Below are 25545 nucleotides of genomic sequence, written 5' to 3'. Positions count from 1 at the left end.
GCTTATTGACTCGAGTATAAGCCTAGGGTGAGTAATGCAGCAGCTTCTGGTAAGTTTCAATCAAAAAATTGAGGGTTTCTGCTCCCATTGGAGGTGCCAGCGTCTCGTTTTTGGATGCGGGCGAATATTCTTGGAGACTATTCTTGGACGCCGGCGACTATTCTTGGGCGCTGGCGACTATTCTTAGATGCCGGCGACCGTTTTTGCGCTTGACCCGAGTATAAGCTGAGGAAGAGTTTTTCAGCATATTTTGGGGGCTGAAAAACTCGGCTTATACTCGAGTATATACGGTAAACCATTTTCTGGCAACACCTTTTTTTATATGAGCGAGGTTTCCAATCTGTAGCCTTTAGAGAGCATAAATGGCATTTGACCCCTGTTTATCATCTTGTGTAAGAACTAAACATGCTGTATTTTACAGAGCATAGGGGTTATTTACATTTCCCCAGGGGAACTTTTAACAAGTATATAACATTTCTTAGCTTTTATCTGCTGTGTAAATGTGTATTTTCTGCTTTTTCAGCTTGAATAGCTGCACCCATTACCACATAGCACCTTGTTTATATAATGTCACAGATAGTTCTTTGGCTCTTCTAATGCAAACAGTGTACCTTGTTATTTCTTTGCATAAAGTATATTAGACTATTTGTTGATGTATTTATTATTTCTATAGGGGTAAAGAAAGGGGACAGAGTGGCGATTTACTTGCCAATGATTCCTGAGCTGGTATATGCCATGTTGGCATGTGCCCGAATCGGAGCCGTTCATTCAATAGTAGTAAGTAAACACTCTTTACTAATACGGTGCAAATTGCAAACTTGAGATATAAATCACTTTTTTTTGTTATGTAGCAGTTTCCCCAAAACTAAAATGTGGGGAAAAACAGATTTGAACATTAATAGTTTTCCACGTTATTTCCCTTGCCAAAGTCCAGAAGCACTAAGGGGCTTAAAAGTGCACCCCTTAATGCTCATACCAGTTTGATGTAAAGGTCAGTACTCCAGAGCACAATGGCACAGAAGGCCTATATTTACTGCTTGCCGTAGCTCAGAAGGAAAAGTATGAGAACTGCACCTGCAGGAGCTCCCTAAATTCAAGTTAGAAGTGAGGGGGGGGGTCACTTACATGCCTTCCCTTCCAACCCTCATAATTGCAGCTCTGCCAAACCCACACAGTGCTGTATTAATGGATGCAGCCTTAGGTCTCTGCTCTGTTTTGGAGCGCAGAAATCTGTGGCAATTCACACAGGCTGCCTTGCACGTTGTAAATAATCCCTATAGGACTATTAGTACTCCTGTCTCTTCTGCAGCTTACATGCGGAAGCTAAATATTTCTTATTTAAGTTTGCAGGATTTTCCTCGGAATCCCTTTGCGAAAGGATATTGGACTCTCAATGTGTTGTTCTTGTTACTGCAGGTACCCTTTGCTTACACAGTAACGACTTCAGCAAAATGTAGATGCTTTTAGGGATCCCTACAATATATAACACACATTTTCCTCCATGCTGTTTGTTGCAGATGGGGTCTTCCGAGGAGAAAAGCCAATAAACTTGAAACAAATTGCAGACGAGGCACTACAAAAATGCAAAGAAAAGTATGTGTTTCTTTTATTTGTAAATATCCAGGGCCCTCTCATTCATGCAGCATCCAGATACTTGGTGAACAGCACTGTGCTCTAACACCCCACCTAATCACTAAGATGAGCAGCTGTGTTAAACCCCTATGTGCAAGCAAACTTGACTTGTTTTTTTATTATTTGAAATACATTAAGTTTAACTCCAGGTCACATAAAAATTTGGTTGTGTTGGAAGTTAGGTTATTATTACAGTTATACCTTATTTTGGTTTATTTCATTTTTGATTGGCAGGGATTGATGTAAGTTAGTAAGTTATATTTGCTTTCTGTTAATGAAAGTCTGTGTACTCCATGGACGTATATATAACCTTTATTTATTTACTTGTAAAGAATGCACCATGTGAAAAATTGTGTTGTGGTAAAGCACCTCAAGGGAAGGCTGAACAATCAAAATGAAGGAAAATTTCAGGTAAGTTATATATGAACTTCTACTGTATTTCCATGTGTTTCACAGCAAATAACAAGTAGTTTTTCTCTCAATCCTTTATTTGCTTCTACTAGCTTTTTCTAACTTAGTGACAGATATTTGAAATACAAGTGCCCTCTAGCATTTGTGTCTTGGGTGGCTTGGGTTACCAAGAGTTGTAGTCTAGTAACAGTGTTGGATTTTTGTAAATAAGGGGTTAATTTCTTCAGCAAAATTAGCCTAAAAGGAAAGATTATAAATCTGATAGATAAATAGCAACCAGAATAAGTAGTAATCATTACGATTAATTATGTGAATTTGTATGTGAATAACTCTCACCTGCCGACAGACAAGGGTTTTTTGATCAGCATGATTCTTCCGAAGCGGTCCATGATTAAAATGTCCAGTGTGCCATGGGCCTTAAAATGAAACTATCATAGTAAAGTTTCATACTTCTTTTCTTAGAGCGACTCATGCTTAGTAAAGCCGAAGATAATTTTCCTTTCAGTGCAACTTATGCTTAGTAAGTTGGCAAGTGTATGTATATGAAATCACTTGGGGCTATTTATTGGGCAAATTTGTACCTGATCAGTAACCCATAGCAACCAATCAGTGATTAGCTTTTTTTCAAGCCAGCTGCAGGTTGAGCTCTGAAAGCAATATTCTGATTGGTTGCCATGGATCACTGCCCAGGGGCATATTTGCACAGTGTTTATATATGACCACCATGTGTTCTTTTCCTCTCAGCACATTATATGTTAACAGATTGTCAGGGCACTGCTTCTCTCAGTACAAAAGGTTGTTGCATCATTTTATGTTGTTCTGCAGACAGCCTGGAATTCAGATGTAGACAGATGGTTGGACGAACTGATGGCAGATGCTAGTGACGAGTGTGAACCAGAATGGCTGGATGCTGAAGATCCACTTTTCATCCTGTATACAAGCGGCTCTACTGGAAAGCCAAAGGTAAAGCGACTGAAATCAAACATAGGCACTAAATTGCACAAGTGCAGATGCCAAGATCAGCTAAGCAGCAATTTGTCAGCTACAAGTTAGAACATGAAAGCAAATACCTGATTGGTTGCTATTGGAAACTACGCTTGTTCAATTTTGAACCCGGTTTAGTAATATGTATGTTGTTTACAATCAACATTTTTACGTTATAGGCATTTGTTCCTTATGCTGTGAGCCTGGACGAAGTAGATGGCGCACCATATATTTAGATCCAATAGAAGCTAGAATTCCAGATAAATTCTGTTCCATCTGTTTTCATTTTAAATAAACTTCCTCTAAAAATAAACGTGTGCTTAATAGTTTAGACAATGTGGAAAAAGAATGCATTTATATATTGTGAAGCATGTGAGCTATGAAATACCCTAGCAGGCAGCATTTTCTGAAAATTTGACCTTCATAATGGCCCCATGGCCATCTCAGTCAACCCTTTTCATGGCTGTATATTAGTTCTTAAAGTAAGCTAAAGGATCATGGAACTGGGATGTCAAGCTTAAGTCTGAAAGTGCATAGACACACCAAAATATATATAAAATGGTGTTGCTTTCAGCCTTGGGGGAGACTGAGAACATTTTATTTCTCAATTGAAAAACTGGAGGTAATTGTCTGAGAACGTTATGACAGACCTCTACAATCTGGACTGCACCTTGACAATCTTTGTCACATTCCGGTGACCTTTTATTGGTACTTAATCATCATGGAAAAATCACTTTAATGAATAACAACCCTTTTTGTATAAAAAAAAGGTAAAACAATGGAAACAAAACAGGTGTGTGTGTGTGCTTAAAGTTTTCCTCCAATCAAAATATACTTTTGCAAACTAATAGGAAATGTAATTCCAAGCAACTTTCCAACATAGATGAATTACACATTTTCAGTGGTTTTTAAGTTATGTGTAAATGTAATTGCTTTTAAAATCATTATGTGTTTATAAACGCTGCACTCTTTTGACTCCTGAAAACAATGTTGCAAGTCAGATAATTAAAAGATGTGAAGGAGACCTGACTTTTCTTACATTGTTTTAAAAGTCAGACCGAGAGAACAGAAAGGCATAAACATATATTTTATAAATACCCTTGAAGGGGTGGTCCACCTTTATATTAACTTTTAGTATGCAATAGAATGCCTAATGCTAAGCAACTTTTCAGTTGGTTTTCATTTTTTTTGTATTGTTTTTTAATTATTTTCCTTCTTTTTCTTTTTACTCTTTCCAGCTTTCAGGTTGGGGTCTCTGACACCATCTAAGAAACAAATGGCCTGTAAGGCTACACATTTATTGTATCGCTTTTTATTGCTCATCTTTCTAATCAGACCTTCTCCTATTCATTTCAGGAGAAGGTTGGCAGGGTAATTTAGACCCTAGCAACCAGGTTGCTGAACCGGCAAACTGGAGAGCTGCTGAATAAAAAAAGCTAAATGACTCAAAAAACAAAAATAACTAATGAAAACCAATTGAAAATTGTTTCAGAATATCACTGTCTACATCAGACTAAAAGTTAATTTAAAGATAAACAAACCCCCATTGGAAAGTCGATTACAATTCATTGTGCCAAAAAAAAAAGACTTGCTTTATAGGAGAACGGCTTTCATGTATTTAGCAGGCTGCACTAGAACATCCTGTCTGTATCTTACTTAGTGTGGAGCCTTTAATTATTCATAAATGTAAAGGTTGAGTTCAGATGAATGAGCAAAATCCCAGATAAAAACAATTCTGTAGCAAATATTAAAGTATATTGTTTAGGATACTGAAGTCAGCTTTTCTGTTTAAAAGGAAACTCCTACTTTATACCTGATAGAAACATTTAGGGAGTTATTTAATAAAGTCCGATTGTCCTTCTCAAAGTCACTGAGGTCTCACAGTAAACAGTGAGATTTAGCAATAATTTTTATGCACAACTCTAAGCATAATGTTTTATAATATAATCACAGTTGCTTATTTATTAGTGACATTTCACAAGATACAGTATTTCAATTTTTCTTTAATCTTATGCACCTATGTCTTTACAGGGAGTGTTACATACAGTTGCAGGCTACCTTCTGTACACGGCTTTAACATTCAAATATGTGTTTGATTACCATGAGGATGATATTTACTGGAGCACAGCTGACATTGGATGGATTACAGGCCACTCATATATAGTCTATGGACCATTAGCCAATGGAGCTACTAGTGTGATGGTAAATTTAATTAAATTCTACAATATATTAGACATATTAAAAAGATATGATATATATGGGGGCAACTAGAGGTGGGGAGGGGAGAGAAGGGGACCAATCTGTTTTCGTTAAACAGATAAGGAATATGTTAAAAGCTCATATATATATATATATATATATATATATATTTTGTATGTTTCAAGTTTGAAGGCATTCCTACCTATCCACATGTGGGGAGATTTTGGGAAATCATCCAGAAGTACAAAGTAATCCAGTTTTACACTGCGCCGACTGCAATCCGATTGCTGATGAAATATGGGAATGAAGCTGTTGAAAAGTGAGTAGTACAAACCACTCAAGCTGGCTATACACGTACATGAAAAATTGAAGGAGTTAAAGTGGGCCGCCAGTCGACTGGTTTGTTTGACAAATGTATCTGCAGATGCCTCATGTTGGTCAGCACCCGAGAATGTGATGAGGAGACACTGTTATTTATTTACATATTATGTTTTCCAGGTTTGACTTAAATTCTCTGAAAATTCTGGGTACGGTAGGAGAACCCATAAATTCTGAAGCATGGCTGTGGTATTACAATGTAATCGGCAATCAGAGATGTCCAATTGTGGACACCTTTTGGCAAACGGAGACAGTAAGTGTCCCTTAGACCACTTTTATTATAAGGAGTGCTGACTATTGTATCTTATTGTTTTTTTTATCAGATTCTTTTTATTGAGTAATTTTTCACATTAACAATAAGAAAAAAAAAGATTATAAAAAAGAAGGAGAGCAAAGGCAGGGAAAAAGAGGAAGAAAGAAGGGAAAGGGGAAGAAATAGCTAAGATTAGCCAGATTGAGCACTGCAATCAAGTACATCGTAAGAATCTCATTCTGCGTACATTGCATTCTCGGACACCATTATATTCATACATTAGATAGCCACTCATCCCAAATTTCACCAAATTTGCCTGGACAACCCCGTGCAATATAGGTGAGTTTTTGTCCTGGGAGACTCCCATTTACCAATGCCTTCCAAAATACTTGCGTAGGGGCTTCCACAGCTTTCCAGGTCATTAATATGGCTTTCCTTGCATAGTGCAAGAGTTGTAGCAAGCACAGCCTTTCATTTGACTTTAACATTAGTCCCTCAGCGTGTCGCAAAAGGCAGGAGACCGTATGGTCGGCAGTCCTGCAGCAGAACCCACAACCCCTAACACCTCAGACCAAAAGCGCTGTATTTTGGGGCAATCCCAAAAAACATGCATGTAAGTGCCCACATCTTGATTACATTTCACACAAATATCCGGGCACCCGGGGTAAATCTGTGCCATCCTATGCGGAGTCAGATAGACCCTGTTGAAAAATTTGGTGCAAATATACCTGTCCCGTACTGAAATGGAAGTGTCCGGTATTTGATCCAATATGTCTTTCCAAGCTTCCTCCTCTATTTGGGGAAGGTCTTGGGACCATTTCAAGGCAACGACTTTTACGGGATCAAAACTGTCCTGAAGTAACATGGCATAGAACCAACTTAGCGCTTTGGTGAGTTCTGCCCTATGGAGATATTTCTCCAGGGTGGATGCTGCAAGTGTCAAAGTGCCAGTGGGAAATTGGGCCTGGAAGGCATGTCTAAATTGTAAAAATCGGAACAACATATGATTTTGAAGAGCAAAATCATCTTTGAGCTGGGCAAATTGTTTCAGGACATCCCCCTGTACCACGTCCCCCAGTAGTTTCACCCCCGCTCCAGCCCATACCCCAGCATCTGGTAGAGTGCTAAATTGTGGGAGTTTGGGATTACCCCAAATTGGGTCGATTTGGACCAACTGGCCAAGGCCTTGTAGGGAAGTATTACAGTTCTGTGGAATACCTGAGTCACTGTTCTCATGGGATGCGTCAATCTAGAGGCAGAGGGGAGCCCTCTGTGCAACTGGTTGGCCAAAGCCTCAAATGAAGAGACCACCGCTGCCTCAATGACCGTGGCCTGGTTATTAGGGTCCGGGTTAAGCCACCACCAGGCATACACCAGCTGACTGGCATAGAAATATAGAAGAAAGTTAGGGAGGGCTAGTCCCCCTTTTCTTAGTGGGGCTTGCAACATCTGGGTTTTAATCCTCGGTCTCTCTCCAGCCCAAACAAAGCCCCTCACCAAGGCGTCTAGCTCACGAAACCATGCCTTAGTGGGTAAAATAGGTGAATTATGAAACACATAGAGCAGCTTTGGTAGCAGCACCATTTTGAGGAGGTTAATCCTGCCTGGCAAGGACAGTGGGAGACCGGACCAGTATTGGAACTTGGTTTTCATGCTACATATGACAGGCGTCAAATTCAAGTCCAGATATCTGGGGGCATCCCTATGTATCACTATTCCCAGGTATTTGAAAGTAGTAACCCACTGTAGCTGAGGGCCATGCTGGGGGTCCCTTTGTGCATCAGGATCAATGGGAAAGACCAGGGACTTCCCCCAGTTTACTTTGAGGCCCGACAGATTCCCAAAGGTGGAGACCTCCTCTAAAAGAGCTGAAATGGACTCTCTTGGGTCTGCTAAATAAACCAGCATATCATCCGCGTACATTGAGACCTTTTCCTCCAACCTCTGCATCTTAAGGGTCACAATGGTCACACTGGCTCGCACTCGGATGGCTACTGGTTCAATGGCCAGGGCAAAGAGGTAGGGGGATAGTGGGCACCCCTGCCTGGTTCCCCTCTGTAGCGGGACAACATTGTATTCACCAGGAGCCTGGCTCTAGGAGCAGAGTACATTGCTTTGACCCACCTAATGAAGTTATCGCCCAGTCCAAATCTCTCTAGTGTTGCCCACAGATAAGGCCACTCCACTGTATCGGAGGCCTTTTCTGTGTCAAGGGACACCACAACCCTCTCTCCCCCATTTTGGTGCGTGGCCCAATGTTCGTAAATATGCGCCTGACATTAATATCTGTGGCTCTTTGGGGCATAAAACCAGTCTGATCTGGATGGATAATGTTATCTATTACCAGCTTTAATCTGTTCGCCAACACTTTAGCCAGCACTTTAATGTCGGCATTAAGGAGAGAGATGGGTCTATATGACTCACATCTTTCAGGGGCTTTCCCCTCTTTGGGTATTAAAGTGATGGTGGCCAGACCACAACTGTCAGGCAACTGAGTTCCCTGCAAGACAGAATTAAAGAGGGAGCAAAGCTTAGGCCCTACCGTGCTTATGTGGGCTTTATACCAATCAACTGGAAGACCATCAGGTCCAGGCGCCTTACTGTTGGGAAACGAGTTTATAGCCGCAGTGACTTCCTCAGGGGTAATTTGCACATTAAGCTTCTCAGCTGCTTCAGGGGGGAGCCTAGATATAGGGACTCCATCTAAATAGCGGGCTATCTCATCCGCCGAAGCCGTGAGCTTTGACCTGTATAGGTTAGTGTAGAACTTAACGAATTCTGATACTATGCAGTGTTGTTCCCTGACTTCGTGGCCGTCCCTCGTAAGAATTAAGGGTATGTGAGTTAGTTGGGATGGTTCCCTAGCCAATATTGCCAAAAGCCTGCCACATTTGTCCCCCTTGTCGTACCAGGAGGAGACCCTGTGCAACTCCCATTGGGTGTATTTTTCTACATAAGCAAGGTTAAGCTCTCTCTGAGCAGTCGCTAAGGTCTCTGCCTGCCGCTCCTGTGGGAGTTCCACATATTCCAATTCGGCTCTCTCCAGCACATGACGGGAGTTGGCCAATTTATGGTCCAAGGTAATCCTTGCTGCTTTAATTAGAGAGATATAGGTACCCCTAGCGTATGCTTTGCTAGCATCCCAGACTATCTGCTCCTGGGCCGTTCCGGCGTTAGTCTCCCAGTACAGTTTATATTGGGCAGTGAAAGCATCCTTTACCTGGGCATGATGGATCTACTTTGGAGGAAGTCTCCATTGACGGATCCCTGTTCGCGTTCCTAATTTCAGATCTAGTTGAAGGGGGGCATGGTCCGAACATATTCGAGTTGTGTATTCTATTGAACCCATGTATGGTAGGGCCAGAGGGGAGGCAAGGGCAAGGTCTATTCTAGAGAGGGCCGAAGTGGCAGAGGAATAGCAGGAGTATTGGTGCGTGGAGGGGTGTGTCCACCTCCACACATCAGTCAGATTTGAGGCTTTAAGCCAGTCTCCCAGGGCTGAAGAGACTCTACCGGCCTGTTTGAGCCTATCTATCCCCGGGTTAGGAGTGGCATTAAAATCCCCCATCCAAATAGTGGGATAGTCTCCAATCCCTGCAATCTTTCCCAGGATTACCTTCAATAATTCAACATCACCAGGGGGCGGGGAATACACATTAACTAGGACAAAAGTGCGAGAAGATAGTAAAACTTTAAGGATTAAGTATCTGCCTCCTCTGTCTGACACAATAGTTTCTATTTGGGCTTTAGTGGACTTCCGAAAAAGAATGGCTACCCCTCTGGAATACGTAGAGTATTCTGCATGGTAAGTGGGCCCTAACCAGCGCCTCTTAAGAGCTTTCGTTCTTTGCCCAACTAGATGGGTCTCCTGGAGTAGAAGTATATCCGCTTTGAGCTACCGAAAATGATCTAATACTAAAGAGCGTTTCACCTTATCATTGATTCGCCTGACATTCCAGGAGACTACTCTAATTGTGTCGGTACCCATTGCATCTCCATATTGGGTGGTCTAGTGCCCTCAGTGCATACCCACCAAGAAATCAGTACACAGTTTAGCAACATTATACAACAGTTCATGCGTGCCCATGCAGAGGTATAGCACCTGGTAGAAAGGGAAGAGAAAGAGAATAGAAGAGAAAGGAGAAGAAAAGGACAGAGATATATACATTTCCCCAACAGTCCCCCCACCCGGTATCCCCCCACATATATTTGGAGATACATTAATCCCAAAACAGGGTTTTCCTGGAGGTGGAGCCTAAACCCATTAACCAATCTATAGAACTTAAACTATAAATCGGTATCAGTCTTATATGCTGAGTCCAAAAGTTTTTAGCATACAGTCTATCTCACAGCTGTTAGGTTTTGTTGTAGCTGCGAGCTCTGTGGACCAGTAGTATGCCCCAATCAGAGGAAAAAAAGAAAAAAGGGGGGAGGAAAGGAAAGGCAATCTTCATAGTAAAGCCAGCCCGGCTTTGGCTTGCTAAATTTCCCCTCAGGTGCAAGGCACTACCCCGGTTGGGTAACTGACCCATGGACTAGAGTGAGCCATCCCACAACATGTCCAGTGCACAAACGCAACAGCGTGTTCTGTCCCGGAATGATCCAAACCCGGATCAGTGGCTCTGACCCATGGCTCACAAATGAGCATGTTACTCACGGTTTAGGGTTACACTGTAGGGATGTTAATTGGAGCGGTCTGGGGAGGCCCGTCTGCGTGGAGGGCTCCGGTTATTTTGCTGCGGACGCGCGTCCAACCAGTGGGACACGGTTGTGGGGTGCTCAAATAATTGCACTTTGCCGCCATCCATTATCCGTAGCTTGGCTGGGAACATCATGCTGTATCCAATGCCTAATTCTCTCAGGCGCCTTTTTACCCCGGCAAAGGTGCTATGTTGGCGTTGTAGGGCTGCAGAATAATCAGGATATAAAGAGACTCTGGTGTCTTGAAAGATAATGTCGCCCTTCTTCCTTGCGGTCTGCAAAGCCACATCTCTGTCCCTGTAGTTCAATAACTTGATAAGGAAGGGCCTTGGTGGAGCTCCAGGAGGAAGAGCTCTGGTGGGGACCCTGTGGGCCCTTTCCACCACAAATTGTGTGGAAAAAATCTCTGCCCCCAGCATATCCTTAAGCCATTGTTCTGCAAAGGTCTCAGGAGCTCGGCCCTCACTGCGCTCTGGTAGGCCCACAACTCTAATGTTAGAGCGCCTCTGACGGTTCTCCGTATCTTCCATGCGGTCAGTGGCTTGCTTGAGCTGTTTATGTATTTGCGCTATATCAGCCGGCATCGAGGCAGTAGTGTCCTCAAGTGCACTTACTCTCCCCTCCAGTGCCCCAGTTCTCTCGCGGATTACCTGCACGTCTTGTTTGAAGAGAGATAACTCCACCTTCACCTCCTCTATTTTGGCAGTGAGCGTCGCCGTGATTGTGGTCTGGCAGGTAGTGATGGCCGCGAGTACGTCCTGGATAGTCGGGACCGGCGGCTCTGTAACTGCGGGAGCCGACTCCATAGCTGGTGGCTTCGGAGACTGCTGCGTCACTCGCGGTGATGGCGGCGAAGACGAGTGCCGCGCGCCATTTTGGGCTGGGCCTCTCGCAAACTGCTCTAGCTTGGCAGCGGTGTCAGACCTCACTTTCGGTGCGTTTCTGCGCATATCGCCTGGCTCAGCTTTGTCCCCGGGTGACAGGCAATCCTTTCCTCCACTATTCCTCCGATATTAGGGCCAGGATGGGCTGTTCAGGGTAGTGTAGCGACAGAGCTCGTGATTCTGCTGCCTACCCGACCGCCATTTAGCTCCGCCCCCGCTTGTGCCAACTCTGCTGAATAAATGTTCTAAAAAGGCAAAGCCAATTGTTTGGTGTGCTTCCTCCCTATGGGAATTCTTGTATGAAAATTGGGCTTGGAAGTAGCTGGAGGAGTTGAATGCACCCTTCTGCTGCTCTGAGCTTCAGTTTCCCTGCACTGTAGATTTAGCTCCGTGTAGCCCCTCTGTATCTTATTGTTTAATTTATACAGTAACCGCACCTATCAGATTAAGGGCACAAATCAAGTGTATAAAGCTATAAAAGGGAATTTTGTATACTCTCTTGGTGTGTGCTTTTTCATTATTTTCTAAAAAAGCACCCAGAAACCCATCCTCCTCCCATCCCACCATCATTCCCCCTTATACCTGATCCTCTTTTTGTATGGTCCAATCATATTAGCACAACCTTGTTAGCAATGATTTCAGTATTTCGGGGCCATAGATTCTCACAAGCATGCCTTTTACTTCTATGCATGGGTCTCGCTTCAAGGATTTTCCATTTGGATGTGATTTAAGTTAAACATGCCTCTTTGTTTTCTTTCTTAAGGGTGGCCATGTGGTAACTCCCTTGCCTGCCGCTACCCCTCTGAAACCTGGATCAGCTGTAAGTGGTGCTGTTAGTTGTAGAAAAGAGAAAAAAATTAGTTAAACAATTTTATTATAAATAGCTGTGCACACTGCTGCTTAAAGGAGAACTAAACCCTAAGAATGAATGTGACTAAAAATGTCATATTTTATATACTGAACTAAAGTCTCAAGTTTCCTAAAGCCTAAAGTTTCAGCTTGTCAATAGCAGCAATGATCCAGGACTTCAAACTTGTCACAGGGGGTCACCATCTTGGAAAGTGTCTGTGACGCTCACATGCACAGTGGGCTCTGAGCAGCTGTTGAGAAGCTAAGCTTAGGGGTCGTCACTAATTAAACAGCAGAAAATGAAGTTGGTCTGTAATATAAGCTGATGCTACAGGGCTGATTATTACATTTTGATGCTAATTGCACTGGTTTCTGTGCTGCCATGTAGTAATTATCTGTATTAATTACTAATCAGCCTTATATTGTAACTGTCCTGATCATTAAGCCTAAGAAAAGCAAAATAAAGGCTTTTAAAACAGATATTCTTGTTGGTACAGTGTGGACCCTAAGTAAGTGACAGTAGCACAGAGCATGTGCAGTGAAAAAGCAGAAAAGAAGATGGGGAGCTACTGCGACATCTTTGGAGACACAGATCTTTACTGCTAAAGGACTGTGGCTGCCTTGGACTGGTACAGAACCCCAAAGCATAATGTAGTTAGGCTTTAGTTCTCCTCTAAATGAGAGTCTACTGAGCTTGAAATTTTAAGTGGTGTGTGACATTATTACTTATACATAAATGTTTATACAAAAAGTATCTCAAAAATTTGCACACGGTAGATTCAATCTCAAATTGATTCAATTGTATTAACTATAGGTCTCCTAAATTAATTATCAAATAAGCATTTGTTTTTTATATTTACATTAGTCAGAATAAAAAGCTTTTAAAAGCTTATTTAAAAACCAAATCTTTGAGTACCATACACTGCAGTGTTTTGTTTTTTGTTTTATTGGTTGTTTTCCAGTCCCCTCAGTTTTCTGACCATGGGTTACATTTTTTGCTTTTTACAGACCTTTCCATTTTTTGGAGTTGTCCCTGCTGTTCTGAATGAACATGGAAAGGAGTTAGAAGGGGAAGCCGAGGGCTACTTGGTAAGCAGATTGCAACAGAAGATCCTTGGAAACACTTGGGCTAATGCCACGCCATGTTGTTTCTCCACCTGGATATATACGCAGGTGGAGAAAAATCCTGGTATGGCATTGGCGATAGATTAAACTCTGTCCTAAGCTAAGCTCTACACAAAAAGGCTAATACCAGGAGGTGCTGATTTTTGGCCAGTGTATAAACGTTGTCTGAGAATCAGCCAATCCACTGGGCTCTGCTCCCTCTTGTGTCTGTACTGAGAGGTGCTTTGTTGAAAAATCGTAAAATATTTATAGCTATGTCATATTTTCTATTTTTGTCACTTCTGCGTTTTGTTTCCTTTCCAATTGTCTCTGTTATAATTATGTCTTTTCTGTTTCCCCTGCAATTCCTGAAGAGCCTCTGCATAGGCGGAGGGTGAATTTTTTGTTTGGGGAGGCTAAAGAGGGACCTAAAGCTAATCTCAGACATTGATCTGTTGGCGTAAAAATTTTGTTCTGTTCCCCCCAAACCACTTCAAGCAGTGTCTACTAACTTTCAGGAAAACTGTGCAGAAGTGCAGGTGGTAGTGCTTTTGGTAGTGGTAGTGCTTTTCTAAAATGCTCAGGATGTAAAAGTACTAACACGTGCACTTCCATGAGATTCCAACTGAGGTTACATAAAAGGGGTTATCCATCTGTCTTTGTTCACAGTTATTCCCCTTAATTCTAATAAAGGGGACATCGTTTTGTGGAGTGTTAAATTGAAATCTTTTTTAAATTGAAAATGTGCTGTAGACTGAAATCTGGTTTGTTTGTATGGGTTCTCAGCCTAAATCAAACACTGCAACAATTACTATATTTTTTAACCCTAAGGGCTAAAAAAAAGTATAAACTGTTGGCACATTAAAGGGGTTGTTCACCTTTGAGTTAACTGTTAACATGATGTAGAGAGTGATATTCTGATATAATTTGCAATGGTTTTCATTTTTTATTATTTGTGGTTTTTGAGTTATTTAGCTTTTTATTCAGCAGCTCTCCAGTTTGCAATTTCAGCCATCTGATTACTAGAGTCCAAATTCCCCTAGCAACCATGCCTTGATTTGAATAAGAGACTGGAATATGAATAGGAGAGGCCTGAATAGAAAGATGAGGAATAAAAAGTAGCAATAACGGTACATTTGTAGCCTTAGAGCATTTGTTGTTAGATGGGGTCAGTGACCCCTGTTTGAAAGCTGGAAAGAGTCAGAAGAAGAAGGCAAATAATTAAAAAACTATTAAAAATAAATTTTGAAGTCCGGTTGAAAAGTTGCTTAGAATTAGCCATTCTATGACATACTAAAAGTTAATTGAAAGGTGAACCACCCCTTTAAAGCATTGTGTCCTAGGTACGTTAGCTTAAATGAATTTTTTTTTTACTGACAGGAAGATAGTGGGTACTGACACCCCAGGAACATTATATGCAGTGAGATGCAATGGACAGTGACACCCCATACATTTATATGCAGTGAGATGCATACAGTGAAAAGCAGTAGGTAGGCACCCAGACATATTATATACAGTGGGTACTGATGCCCGACATTCAGATCCCCCACACACACACACACATTGTCACGCTACACTGAAACATAGGGTTATAGCCCATCCATGCAGTTTCATGAGAACTCTGCCTTAACTAACCAAAAATTAACAAAACAATGACAAAAAAAATTCAAGTGCAAAAACAAAAACCCCCAAAGCGCAAAAAATTTTTTTCAGGGGAAAAGAGTTAATTTAGGACTACTGCAAGGGTTATAGGAATATTACTGATGCTAGGTGACAAAATGTTAAATCCAGCAAGTGAGGCAGCTTTCAGAAGGTAAACAGTATAGTACCTATAGAACCTGTGAGAGTGGGATGAAATCTGCAGCACATGAGCTAGTGGTGTGCTTTGGCAAAGGTTACAGCATACACATCGTTTCTACAGTCCCTTCAATAAGATAAGATCTCTCCAGCCCCACCTACATCTGTAGCCTTAATTGGTACATTTTACTGTGTGTCAAGAGAGCTGCGCTCTGATTGGAGGAGTCATGAGGAGAATGATCCAATCAGAGCATAGCTGGTTGCAGCAGAACCGGGAAGGACTGCAGTAAGCTTTCCACTCCTTTTAAAATAGCAGCGCAGCGCAGGTCAGTAAGGGAGCAAGTTTTTTTAAAATTTTATTAGGGTGCCAGACAGGTTTGGGGAGGCTTAGCCTCCCCAAGCCTTATAGAAAATCCGCCTATGAGCCTCTGGTCCTGAGCCTAAGTGCATGAGTGTGTGCTGCATCTGTTGTATATGTCCCCACCATTAACTTCACTATCACACAGGGAAAATTATTCTAAAGAAACCATTGTATACTACATTTACATCACACAGATGTATTTATATGTGTTTATGTAGAAACATGTAAAAAGGTTCATCAGAGACTTGTTGGTGGGACTGGGGTGTGATTTGGTCAGATAGAGCATCACTGCATCAGATTAGGCTGCAGCTTCCAGAGCCTGTTCCCACCTCTTCATTTAATACCTAGAGTTACATTCATCTTTATTAAATCACTTTCCCTGAGAAGGTGTTATTTATCTGTGGAGAATAACTTGTATAGAGGCACAGTTGCACACGTTTAGTCAGATCCCAGTGGGCTGATAGACCAAAGTCTGTAGAATAAATGAAGTCTAAAGGAGTTGATATATTCTATCATTAATAGTAATATATACAGGTATGGGACCTGTTATCCAGAATTTGGATCTTCATACCTTAAGTCTACTAGAAAATCATGTAAACATTAAATAAACCCAATAGGCTGATTTTGCTTTCAATAAGGATTAATTATATCTTAGTTTAGATCTAGTACAAGGAACTGTATTATTGTTACAGAGAATAAGGAAATAATTTTGGATTATTTGATTATAATGGAGTCTAAGAGACAGCCTTTCCTTAATTCAGCTCTTTCTGGATAACGGGTTTCCGGATAACGGAACCCATACCTGTATAGTAAATAGTTTACCCTGTGGGAACATATAAAGCCCAGATAAAAATCAAGACACCATGCATAAAAAAGTCAACAAATCAAAAAAGTGCATAAATAAGCCTTATGGTAACTTAACTACTAATGGGTTGATGCAGTGTCTAATTGTGAAACTAGGTTAATTATGAGGTTACGGTTTGTTTTTTTTTTTTTTTTGTATTTATTTTTATTTTTATTTTCAACAGTTAATTACATACATTCAGTACAGCAGCATGAAAATAGATCTTAAAAGGAGCATCCCATCATACAATTGAACCCCAATCGATTAAAATTCCCTTAAAGTGATATTATTAATAAGTGTCTCAGTATACAGCCAGTATTGTTACAATTCACCATACCTATACATGATACCTGTGCATTATCAATTTAAAATACCAGTGTTGTTTTAAATTACTGTTGTGAATTTAACATGTATTATTAATAAACTTATGTCCTTCCATTTGTTAGTTCTTCTTCCCCTTTAAAACCAAGTGACGATGCTAATAGTACTAAATAAGAAGGAAAAATAATTAGTTAATGCCAGTGAACCATAGTGCCAGTGCCAGTGCTAACATACCCACCAATTACTTGTAGTACTGCGGCGCATTGCCCTTATTACTTAACCCATATTAGCGCCTTGTTGTTTAGTGCTCGTGAATTTACTCATGATTAACAAGTGCAAGTGTTCTTTAGGGATGTTAGCTCCCTACCAAAAAAAAAAACAAACAAAAAAAAAACCCCCAACCCTATTTGCTCCTTCCAGAGCTCAGCTGTACCCAGTTAAAGTGCATAAATAAGCCTTATGGTAACTTAACTACTAATGGGTTGATGCAGTGTCTAATTGTGAAACTAGGTTAATTATGAGGTTACGTAAGACTTGTCTACATAGTAACTGTAGCAAGAAAGTCACGTGCACACCTGGGCCCTTCAATACTGATATCAGCCTGGTGCACAGACCCTGGGAATACCTGGGTCACCTGACAAAGGGGGACGTCCCGAAACAGTGTGATGTAACAAACACGCAAGGGGCTTATCCCCTGTTTGAATCTCCTTGAGTGCGGGTACCTAATTCTTTTCCTTTATCTACATAGTAAACATTAAATTACTCTGACATAATTAGTACTGGGATTTGCATGTTATGATGTTAATTACTAATTCATTTATGTTATTAAAGTTTCATATACTAATCTGGGAAAACTTTGTGATGCAGGTATTCAAGCAGCCATGGCCATCAATAATGAGAACTCTTTATGGAAACCATGAACGCTATGAAAATACCTACTTCAAAAAATTCCCTGGGTATTATGTAGCGGGCGATGGTAAGCACTTCTCTGCAGAAAGGATTTTGCTTGCTTCTCAAATTATGATGAAAGGGGTTAGGGAATAAAAATGAGGCTATTGAGCAACACGATCCTATGTTATTATATTATTATTATTATTTGGGCATCTGAATTATATCGTCATGGAATCTATTATCCACAATGCTTGGAAACAGAAGTTTTCCAGAAGACGGGTCTGTGATCTGGAGTATCATGCCTTTGGACCACAGGCCACAAAACTCTCAAATACCTCCCCTTCCACATGTATTAGAATCACTGCATGTAAAGTGTTCTATATGCATCAACTCCAATGAAAGTGGAGAGGCTGGTATTTTTAGGCGCTTTGTTACCTGTGGGTACACAGTTGACAAGGCATCCCTGTCTGTCAGACAACTAAATTTATTAAAGACATTTGGAGGCCTATTAATCAACATTTTAGTCTCATTATAGTGTTTTTTAGAAATTTTTGAAACCACAACTAAACTCACTGTCTCTAAAACCACGAATCAAAGAAAGATCTTCCAGTTGTTGACATTCTATATGATGTCAACAGGTTTTAGCTGGAGTATTTTCAGATGTTGTCGTTTTGTTGCATAATAAATCCAAGAAATGTTGCAGTTTTTCCTCGCAATTTTCTCCGATTTTTGGCGTCAAAAAGCCTGACCTGAAAAATCTGCGGTTTAGTAAATAGGCCCCATAAATGCATTTAAAAAGTAACACACAATAGACTTATCTCCGTAATCATGCATTTATGATTTTTATTACAAAAAAAAGCAAATCAGTTGAAAATGAAGAAATGTTTGTAAATAGGACTTTATAGATATGTTAATAGGGCTTCAGAGAAATGTATGATATCTCTAGATAATGGGTTTATAAAGAATACATCCAGTACCTATACAAAGAAAACATCCTCTTGCTCTATATTGTATATAGAATTTTATTCTCTTTAAACTGGAATTTTAATTTCCATGGCAGCACAATTTATAGTAAATTTCTCTTAATTTAGAGATAACTCAGCCAGAGTCTCAACGTGTTTTCTGCGAGCAATAGCGCCATTAAAATATGTTCAGGAGATAAGCAGCATTGTATAGGGAGAGTGGATGATAATCCATGTATGCGGTAGTTTATTGTTTTTGTGTGTTCATAGACAATTGACATATTAACTTCATGCTGTATCCTTTATGTATCAGGTTGCAGAAGGGATAAAGATGGCTACATTTGGATTACAGGAAGGATTGATGACATGCTTAATGTTTCAGGTATAGTAAAAGAAACATGTACACGCAGTCTGATGCTAAATGCTACAGTGCTATGTTTAAACATTTCCCCTGTAGATTTTAGATAGTCAGCAGAAAAACAGACAGCCTGCCGATAATCTACAATATACAACTTTAAGAAACAGTAACACCAAAAAATGGAAGTGTATTAAAGTAATGAAAATATAACAGATAAGCTCTAAACTATACAATGGGATTCTTCAGAACTAATGTGTGATTTACTGTGTGTCATGTGCTTAAATAGCTGCTCCTATGGTTACACAGCAACTTGTTTATATATATATACTATAAAGCAAACACACCAGTTTTACTTGGGCATGCGCCATTCCGCCACTCACTTCACAAAGATTACTGAAGAGAAGAAGATGACGCCTGTGAGTTCCACTGCGCTCACTCTGCATGTGCAGTCACTATTTCAAGAGGGGACAGAATTCTGGGGTAAGACTGTGCAGGGGGAGGCAGGGAGGAGGCCGAAGGAAGGGAGCCAGTGGGGACTTAACATTGTGGGGGGTTTAGTTCTCCTTTAAAATACTTTATTTTTGGCGTTACTGTTCCTTTAAATGCTCTAACAGGGGAATTTATCCCCCTATCATTCTTCACAACTGCAATAAGCAAAACAATGTTACTTCACTTCTGCTCTCTTGATATAGTTTTATTAAGAGTCCTATTATGTAATATCTGCCTTAATTATTGAGAATATTATTGCGAATGTTTTTATTGAAAATCTCAATTTGTTTTGTTGCTAAGACCTGTGCAGCATTCATTGTTAAATTGCTTACAGTTCTTAACCAGCACCCAGGCATTTGATTTCTATAGGTGTGCTCTCCTTTGCCATATATATATATATATATATATATATATATATATATATATATATATATATATATATATATATATATATATACCACAATGAAAGACCGCACCAATCAGGTCTTGAAAAAAAGTGAAAAAATATTTATTCAACATTTAGGTTCCTCACTTGTGCCGTCTTCAGAACGTTGAATAAATATTTATTTCAATACCTGATTGGTGCGGTCTTTTCATTGTGGTAAATATGGCTTTTTTGACCTGCTCACAGGCATGTGAATGAATGTTTACAGAGTGCACCATACTGGATCTCTGTATATATATATATATATATATATATATATATATATATATATATATATATATATATATATATCAATTTTGGAGTGCCTCTTAATAACAATCAACAAGGAAAAGAGGAAGAAGAGGGAAAAGAAAATGTTTTCTTTTAAATACGTGGGTGATAAATGCGACTTGACTGCAGGTGATAAGAATTGCAGTAAATGTTGCTCCTTATATTATGTAACCCTCATAGTACCGGAGTCTTACTAAATAAAGCATTCAGGAAGCATGTGAACCATAAATCTAGCTCAGTGTCTATATACTTTGCCACATTATTATTAGGAGGGATGGATGTTGACTTGTATCTGCATTTGCATTGCAGGACACCTACTAAGCACAGCAGAGGTAGAGGCAGCCCTGACAGAGCACCCAGCAGTGGCAGAGGCTGCTGTTGTGAGCCGCCCACACCAGGTAAAGGGAGAATGCATCTACTGCTTCATCATTTTAAAAGACGGCATGAAATACACAGAACGGATTGCAGAGGAGCTGAAGAAGCAAGGTGGGGATTAAAAGAAAAATTGCTATTTCAAATTTCAGTTGGATTAGAGTGTAAGCTCCGTGGTTAGGGATCTTATGGGTGTATCTTAGCTCCTGACACTTAGGGGGTTATTTACTAAACCTCAAATTTATCTGTTCAAACTGGAATTTCTTCGTGGAAAAAGATTTATTATACAAAAAAAAAAACACGAAAAAATGAAAATCCACCATCTCAGACCTGTCGAGATCCTGTATAAGTCAATAGGAGAGGATATGAATATATCGTGGTTTGCTCATAATTTAGCCTGAAAATCCAAAACATTCGGGGTTTTTTGCCAAAAACTTCAAAAAATCAAGTGATTCTGGAAAAAAAAGTCTGAAAAAACGGACGATTCGGGTTTTTCATACGTTTTTATCAGGTTTTTTCCCAAAACGATTAATTCGAGTTTTTTTCATTAATAAATAAGGTCAAATCAGTATGGGAGTTCGGTTGTGTTTTTTTTTTTAATAAAATATGAGATAAATTTGGAGTTAAGCAAATAACCCCCTTAATATTCGTCATGGTATATATTTATATTCAATAAACTCTTAATTTCTTTCTCTATTATGTTTTGTAGTAGTGTTATGTACATACATGTATTGTATGTATGTGAGTGACATAAATGTAATACTGCATGTGTCACAGGCTGCTTTTGTGTACCCATACTTTAAGAATACACAGTTAAACTGCAACAGTCCAGTAGGAGGCATGGCCGTAGCCACAGCAGGAACATCACCCTGTGTCTTCTCATATCTCAGAGATACCAGTGTATGGTTCCCCTGTACTAAGCACAAAGTAGCACAAGATATTGATGTAAATGCAGTGTGAAATCTATACCTAAGGAGCTCACATTCTGCAGCTAGGGCTCAAATGCTTCCTTGAGATATTGATATTAAGACTGGGAGTGTACATTTTATTATGTCTGAAGCATTATTTTGAATGCACTGCAGTGTACAAAGTTCAAAATCCAGGCTCAAACGTTCATGTTTTTACCCACAATGTAACATTTGTCCGGCGTCATTGTAAAGTTGCATCCACTACAGTTGCTCTAGATATGTGTGTGTGCAGTGGAAAACCTGGTGCAAGTTGCACTTTCCGTGTTGGGATTGTGTCACTAGTATGCAGTGTTAAAATGGCATTAGCTTGTAATTCTTTTGGTGCAAGTCTGATGCAGGTATTGATGCAATCCACTGTGGGAACCTAGAAGTGCAGACAAGTTTGTTAGCTCCAGGGTTCTCCCAAACGCAGTAGATGTTGCATCCATTTTACTCATCTTCACTTGAACTTGCAGTTGCAACTGCGGCTCTTTTACAGAAAGGTCTTCATACTATTGAGTCTTGTATCCCAAATAGTATCTTAATAGTCAGGAACTATGTTCACAGAGATATGATTTCATTTTCATATTGTTCACTTGTAGTACGTGAAAAGATTGGACCTATTGCAACACCAGATTTCATCCAGAATGCTCCTGGATTGCCAAAAACACGATCAGGTACAGATTATAGTATAAATGTACTTATTTAAAGGTACCACTGTGTATATGTATAGCATTAGTAATCATTCATTTCTTAGCACATTATTGGAAAATAATTAATGGGAAATTGCAAAGTTTGGAATGAAATATTTTACAATTCAGCCAGATTCGCGAATTTTGGAAGTGTAACGCTTGTTTGTGTACATATTTATAGCTAAACTGTCTTAGTTTAGAATATTAAATGTACTTGCAACAGGCAAATTGCAAGCTATATAACAGGCACAATCCATAGTGTTTTTTTGGCTGCAATGCAGCATTTTTTCTACCAGATTGCTTACCAGCAGGGCCCACAGTTTGCCAATATAGGCACACATTTTGTAAAATGTAAATGTAGGCATTGTTCAGAAGAAGGCATCTCTTAAATGCTGTTAGTTTAGGTTATATTACCATAATAATGTGTGGGTTCTGAGAGAAAAGGAGCCCATATTCAGTGCGTGTATGGTGTGTATTTAGGGTTCACATCTTTTCTGAAAAAAAAAATACAGGCCTTCCTATATTTTTGGGTTTTTTCCCTATAAATAACATTCGCATCAAGCAAAATTTTTACCAGCCAGCTGGCAACCCTACGTGTATGGCAGGAGACAATCCGACTGATATAGGCAAAAGACTAAGATATCGGTCGGCTTGTTGATCGGTCGGAAAATTTTGTTCGGGAGCCTTTGAAGGAACATCAGCCATTGTTAGTGCTAAATCGTCAGATACAGGTAGAATTCTATTGTTTCTACCTGTATATCTACCTGCCTATCTGACGATTCAGCTCTACACGTGTGTATTGAAATGAACAACCTTTTTTGGAAAGATCTTTTCCAAGAAATATCGTAATTGTTACGTCTATGGCCAGCTTTAGTCACAATGAATGAGTCTACAACACGGATGCCATTTTTGGGTCCAGTACTTCTCCTGCTGTTAGTAAATGAGCCAATATATATCATCAGTAGCTCAGATTAATTAATGGGCTTTCTTTATTAATATACTTTTCCATTTACTTCTCGGCAGGGTCGGACTGGGCCGGCCCAGACACGCTCCCCGTTTGGCTGGGCCCATAAAAAAAAACAAATTGTGGGCCAGCACAGCGGCAGGCATACGCACCGGCGTCTGCACTTTCACACATTTGCGCCGGCATCCATGCATGTGCACTGGCGTACGTGACACGTCCGCTGTGGGGGCCCCTGAGGTATGGAACCCGGTGGGCCCCCAAGGGTCCAGTCCGACCCTGCTTCTCGTTGTTCCCGATAACTGATACACTACCATAAGTGCTTGATAATATAATCTGCTATAGACACAGAGTAGTAATATGTAGTTCTGTGATGGGTTTACACTGTCTGAAACTGGGCCCCAATACAAAGAAGGCAAGGGGGTCAATACGGCGCTTATTGCATCCCTATGTTGCATATTTACATTATTGGAAAAATCAATTCAGTCCAAATGATTCTTCTATAAAATTATCTGTCACACTTGAAGTTACATAGACTTGCGGGCTGGCTCATTCCTGTACAGAGGGCATTAAGGTTTACCATACACGATAAATGTCATTTCAGTTACTGCAAGAAATATATCTTTTGGTTTCTGTCTTCCCAGGAAAAATAATGCGACGTGTTCTCAGGCAAATTGCTCGAAATGAGAAGGATTTGGGAGATACATCGACTCTCGCAGACCCAAGTATTGTTGAAGTCTTATTCAGTCAAAGATGTGAAGCAGCAGCATGAAGTTCTCTTATCTGCAAATAAACACGTTGGCCTGGACTGGACAACATCGTGAATTTCAGGGAAAAATTCCTCATTTTAAAGGAAGATTACTTACATTACACCTATAGCCCTTTCCACGCAGTTCAATGCAAACACACTGGGATGCAATTGCTATAATTGGATACAACACAACGGTTGCTCATCTTTTGGAAATCTGAGGATTGTCAGTGCTGAAGGGAAGAGAAAGCCTCCATATTTTTAATGAAAGAAAACTTTCCTGCCAATGATTGTCTTGTCGTGTTTGTGTTACTAAATACCTGCTCCCAGCACTCAGCATAGTGACTATACAGCTCATCATGGCTGCTTCTATTCTTCTCTCCTATTCATTCATTCTGTACTGCAAACCTTGCTTTATTTTCCCCAAAATGAGGTTGTAGGATAGTGCCTACAATACCAAGAATTTTTAGTCGTCGCAAAAAAAATCCTGGAGTTGCCCCCACCAAAGAAAATGATGGTTCTGCTCATTTATTTTTCCTCAAGTCAAGCTTCATATACTAACGTAGGGTCAAACTTGAATGAGGGATTAACTCATAACAACTAGACCTGCTCAGGATGAGCCCCCAGAACACTATAAGGTTGTTGTGTGTTACCGCACTAATATGGAAGTTGTTTCCTATATGCTGTCAGCAGCCTAAGCCACACAAGCAAGAAATTGCACAGATGTCAATGTGTATTGGTATCACGTCTAAAATGAGGAAAATGTTAACGGCCCTTATTCATCTGTATTTGTGGAATAGAACGATGGCTGGGAAGGACAGATATCAAATCACAGAAATGTATGTAAATGCTTAGGGGGTTATTTATCAAGGTCCAAATTTATCTCAATATCGGCTGCTACAAACTCCGATCTAACCCGCTCAGGTTTTTAACGCTTATTTATTATTACATTTTCCTAAAAATTTGCTTTGCGGGAAAACCTCAGATTTTCACTATTTTTTTTTTGGAAGCTTCGAAAACATTGTGAAATTGCCCGAAACCCCCGACACAACCAAAAATCAATGGGACTCTTCCTATTAACTTTTTTGCAACCTCGACAGGTTTGAGATGCCGTGTTTGTATATATGTGCTTTTTAGCCCTCGGGGTTTAATCAATTCCTAAAAATTCTTGATTTTTTTAAAAGTCCGATTTTATAAAAAAAAAAATCACAATTTTTTCGGATTTCAGGGAATTTTGGGTATTCAGAGCTTAATAAGTAACCCCCATAGATTCATTACTGTTTTGTTGCCACAACTTACATTTAAAGGAACAGTAACACCAAAAAAATTAAAGTCTTTTAAACGAACGACAATATAATGTACTGTTGCTCTGTACTGGTAAAACTGGCGTGTTGGCTGCAGAAGCAGTTTATATAAACAAGCTGCTGTGTAGCCATGGGAACAGCCATTCAAAGCTGGAAAAGGAAAAAAGGCACAGGTTAAACAGCAGACAACAGATAAGCTCTGTAGTATACAATGGGATTCTTCAGAATGTATCTGTTATCTTCTGTGTATAATGTGCTTGAACGGCTGCACCCATGGTTACACAGCAGCTTCATACCTCCCAACCGTCCCCCCTTTTGACAACTCAACCCTCAGTCCCAAATATGTACTAATATGTCCCGAGTTTCTCTTTGATCAGCTGCACTGAAC

General features: G+C 40.1%; 1 protein-coding gene across 1 annotated transcript in view; it reads left to right on the top strand.

The window, feature by feature from the left end:
* LOC108719722 (acetyl-coenzyme A synthetase, cytoplasmic) overlaps positions 1-24778 on the top strand; it is a 36942-nt gene extending 12164 nt beyond the window's left edge. The window contains exons 4-18 of the mRNA XM_041567806.1: positions 674-777; positions 1344-1416; positions 1518-1593; positions 1965-2043; positions 2869-3006; positions 5059-5229; positions 5412-5545; positions 5725-5857; positions 12206-12262; positions 13300-13380; positions 17586-17694; positions 18885-18953; positions 20443-20619; positions 22055-22129; positions 23750-24778. Coding sequence (XP_041423740.1) covers positions 674-777; positions 1344-1416; positions 1518-1593; positions 1965-2043; positions 2869-3006; positions 5059-5229; positions 5412-5545; positions 5725-5857; positions 12206-12262; positions 13300-13380; positions 17586-17694; positions 18885-18953; positions 20443-20619; positions 22055-22129; positions 23750-23877 — 1604 coding nt within the window. The 3' untranslated portion in view covers positions 23878-24778. The remainder of the gene's footprint in view (positions 1-673; positions 778-1343; positions 1417-1517; positions 1594-1964; positions 2044-2868; positions 3007-5058; positions 5230-5411; positions 5546-5724; positions 5858-12205; positions 12263-13299; positions 13381-17585; positions 17695-18884; positions 18954-20442; positions 20620-22054; positions 22130-23749) is intronic.
* Positions 24779-25545: the final 767 nt, after the last annotated feature.

The sequence above is a fragment of the Xenopus laevis genome, chromosome 6S, assembly GCF_017654675.1.
Source record: "Xenopus laevis strain J_2021 chromosome 6S, Xenopus_laevis_v10.1, whole genome shotgun sequence".
Taxonomy (NCBI): domain Eukaryota; kingdom Metazoa; phylum Chordata; class Amphibia; order Anura; family Pipidae; genus Xenopus; species Xenopus laevis.
This window is presented reverse-complemented; position numbering and strand designations above follow the sequence as displayed.